Source organism: Aplysia californica, unplaced genomic scaffold, assembly GCF_000002075.1.
Source record: "Aplysia californica isolate F4 #8 unplaced genomic scaffold, AplCal3.0 scaffold00185, whole genome shotgun sequence".
Lineage (NCBI taxonomy): Eukaryota > Metazoa > Mollusca > Gastropoda > Aplysiida > Aplysiidae > Aplysia > Aplysia californica.
Genome location: NW_004797455.1, coordinates 102,119 through 105,925, shown reverse-complemented (window position 1 = coordinate 105,925; position 3,807 = coordinate 102,119). Strand labels below are relative to the sequence as shown.

The 3,807-nt window shown below is 39.6% G+C and overlaps 1 protein-coding gene across 1 annotated transcript in view; it reads right to left on the bottom strand.

Annotated features, from left to right (window-relative positions):
* LOC101862797 overlaps nt 1–3,807 on the bottom strand; it is a gene marked incomplete at both ends in the record, with an annotated part of 29,443 nt that overhangs the window by 3,337 nt on the left and 22,299 nt on the right. Inside the window, 1 exon segment of the mRNA XM_013082619.2 lies at nt 1,696–1,866. Coding sequence (XP_012938073.2) covers nt 1,696–1,866 — 171 coding nt within the window.

Here is a 3,807-nt window from a genome sequence, read left to right as displayed (position 1 = left end):
AGAGCACCTGCCAACCACTCTCCTACCCATGTAAGGACACAAGGAGCAAACCACAGCATAACACCCACCAACCACCCGCCCACTCACACAGAAACAAACGACAAATGTAAAAAAAAAAATAAGGTGGTGTTTTTGAAATACAATGATTGACTGATGGATTGAGTAGGTGTTTTGCGGCACTATAGACTCAGTTTTGGTCATGTAAGGGACAAAAATCATATGTGAGGCAGCGTGGTGGAATCAGGCTATCGTCAAAATAATCAAAGTGAAGAAACTTGCATTTTTCCGCAGGTTTGTGGATTTTTATCAAATTTTTGCTTTTAGCCTCAACACCTTTCATGCCTATTAAAGAACTCATTTCTCTGTGGATTTTTCAGAAAAACGTTGATTAAAGGCACAAAAGATGTAAATTTTCAGTTACCACGGACTCTTAAGCTAAGGAAATAACTACTCTTAAGCGGCCATTTTCTCACTAATTTTACCTCTGAAAACAGGTGACCCCCACCTCCTTCATTCTCAAATATCTCGACATGTATTTGTATTTCAGATAAATGGATATTTTGTTCATCCAATAAAGACAAGTGAACAAGCTTTAAGATGATACCAATAACTCTACTTGCCCAAAAATTGACGAGAGCCTGATTCCACCACGCTGCCTCACATTTTACCACCACAAAACAAGTATTGTATTGACTCACTTGAGCCTATTCCCGTATATTTACGAGGCACGAGGTTGGCCCAGTGGCTTAATACCGTGTATTTGCGGGATGCGCTTTATCAATCGATATCTCTGGTGTTTTTCAATTACAAGCTAAGGGAGGCAGTGAGCAAACAGTTTATCCGCTTGTTTCATTCCATAACAAATTAGGTGAAGTTATGGGCGATACTTTTTGAGCTGTAACGGACCGTCTTTTTTTTAGTACAGGTTTTACATCGCTCGCAACTGCATAAGGTCATATAAGCACCAGAAGTCCACCCACAGACTAAGTCGCTCCCCCCTGCATTCTGATAGATGATTTTATTACAAATTGAGCTAAAAAAAATAAAAAATTGCATAATCCTGAGACATTGCCATTTCAACATATTGATAAAATAAAAACTATTGGGACAAATTAGATGCAGTTTTCTTTACCTGCGACAGCATTTCTTTCTTTCTTTCTTTCTTTCTTTCTTTCTTTCTTTCTTTCTTTCTTTCTTTCTTTCTTTTGTTGCATTTTAAAAACTACGATAGCTTTCAGTTTTTTTGTGGATAACGATTCAATATACCACAAAACTGTCAGGCTGCAATGGTTGTTGGGTAAAAAATAACTCAGGCTCAAGTGGGTTAACTCTTTAAGGACGCGTCAGACACACTTGTCTGACCAAAAACAGATCAAGTCAATGTTGGGGGGTACATTTCGAGCCCATATGCACAAACCAGAAACACAAAATTGGAAATTTCATATTGATATAAATGTTGATCTATGCCTTTTTAAGTTTCAGAAAAAGAACTGAACCGGAAAATTCGTATGGATATAACGAGGTCAACAAGCCTTTTTCAAACATTCAAATGGGCAGGATCCGTGTCTTCTATGAGTTGTTTTGATTGAGTAGATGTTTTACGGCACTATCGACCCAATCTTCTATGAGTTAAAAGTACGATGGACACACAACTGAAATACATGCTGAAGTGATCTAAACAAATCCACGACTCACGTCCGAGATGAGCGACCGTAGCAGCAGCAGCCGATACACCTCCAGGAAGTCCGACTTCTCCCTCAAGGTCAACAACTTCTGGTCCATGGCGGTGAGCGCCGCTCGCACGTTGGACGTGCTCACGGGGTTACCTCCCCTCAGAGGCCCGCCGTTCTGGTAGTGGAAGGCAGCCTGTAGGATTTGAGTCATTTGTTTTATTTAGTAAGAGTTTTACGGCACTTGTAACATTATTAGGTCATATAAGTGCCAAAGATTCGAGGTGTTACAAGAGTGTAACAAAAGAAAAAGATGAGGGGAGATAAGGCAGCCTGTGGGGATGGAATCATTCATTTTAGTAAGAGTTTTACTGCATTTGCGTTGGATTTTTTTTGTTTTTTGTAAGAGTTTTACGTCACTCGCAACACAGTTAGGTCATATAAATGCCAAAGTTTAGAGTTGTTACAAGAGAGTAACAAACACAAAAAAGAAGGAGGAGAGATAGGATCATAGATGTTTGATAGGAAAGAAGGAGCAAATCACACCAGTGCACATATCCAAAAACATATGTGAGGCAGCGTGGTTGAATCAGGCTCTCGTCAATTTTTGAGCATGTAGAGTTGTTGGTATCGCCTTAAAGATTGTTCACTTGTCTTTATTTGGATGAAACACTATCCATTTACCTTGAATACAAGTCGAGATATTTGCGAAAGAAGGAGGTGGGGGTCACCTGTTTTCAGAAGATCGGGGGTGTGGCAGAAAGACAGCAGTAAGAAGAAGCTACTAATAGAAAGGCTGCAGAAAGAATCAGGAGTCCAAAGGAAGGGGCAAAGGAGGTGAGAGGGTGGGGGAAGAAAGAGGAGACGAAAGCAGACGACAGAACATTGCTAGAGAGCAGGAGATCAGGTGAAAGGAGACAAATTTAGAGAAGAAAATGTTTTGGTCGCTACCCAGATTTGAACCCGGGACCTTTTGAATGAGAGGCCAACACCTTAACCTCTAGGCCACGAGAGACCCCAAAAAGTGTTTTTACATGGATGTAAAAGAGGTTGAGCTAAAAAATAAAAGTTCGATAAAAAGGTCCAAACTGGCGGAAAAAAATGTTTCTCCGATTTCTGTATTCTGACGAGCTCCTGATTTCATCACGCTGCCTTACAATACTAACATATCATAATGATACCAGAAAGAGACTACACTTGTAAAATGTGAGGCAGCGTGGTGGAATCAGGCTCTCATCAAAATAATCAAAATGAAGAAACTTGCATTTTTCCCGCAGGTTTGTGAATTTTTATCAAATTTTTGTTTTTTGGCTCAACACCTTTCATGCTCATTAAAGAACTCATTTCTGTGTGGATTTTTCTGAAAAACGATAATGAAAGGCACAACAATGTAAATTTTCAGTTACCACGGACTCTTAAGCTGAGGAAAAAATTATCTTTGGCGGCCATTTTCTCAGTAATTTTACCTCTGAAAACAGGTGACCCCACCTCCTTCTTTCGCAAATATCTTGACTTGTATTCAAGATAAATGGATATTTTTTTTCATCCGAATAAAGACAGGTGAACAAGCTTTACGATGATATCAATAACTCTACATGCCAAAAAATTGACGAGAGTCTGATTCCACCACGATGCCTCACAATGTAATTTTAGTAAGACTTTTTCAGCACTTGCAACATAATAAGGTCAAGTAGGTGTTGAGGAATAAAGGTGTTTCAAGACAGTAACAAACACAAAAAAGGAGGAGAGATAGTATTTTTAGTTTTAGTACGAGTTTTACGGCATTTGCAACACAATAAGGTCACATAACTGCCGAAGATTAGAGGTGTTACAAGAGAGTAACAAACACAAAAAAGAAGGAGGAGAGATAAGAACGATAGATATTTGATAGAAAAGAAGGAGCAAACCACACCAGAGCACCCGCCAACCACCCACAAACAAACCCGCACTCACCCTCTCTGAGGAAGAAAACAGAGTGGCGTAGAAGCTGGACGGGTCGTCCTCAAAGTATTTCTCTGACCTGAGGGAGACACGGACAAACAGCACAGTCTGTCAGCGAGGAGATATGACAAACATTAGAATATAAGATACAAAGGATGAACATTATGTATAATATACCTGTTCCTTTCAATGAGAT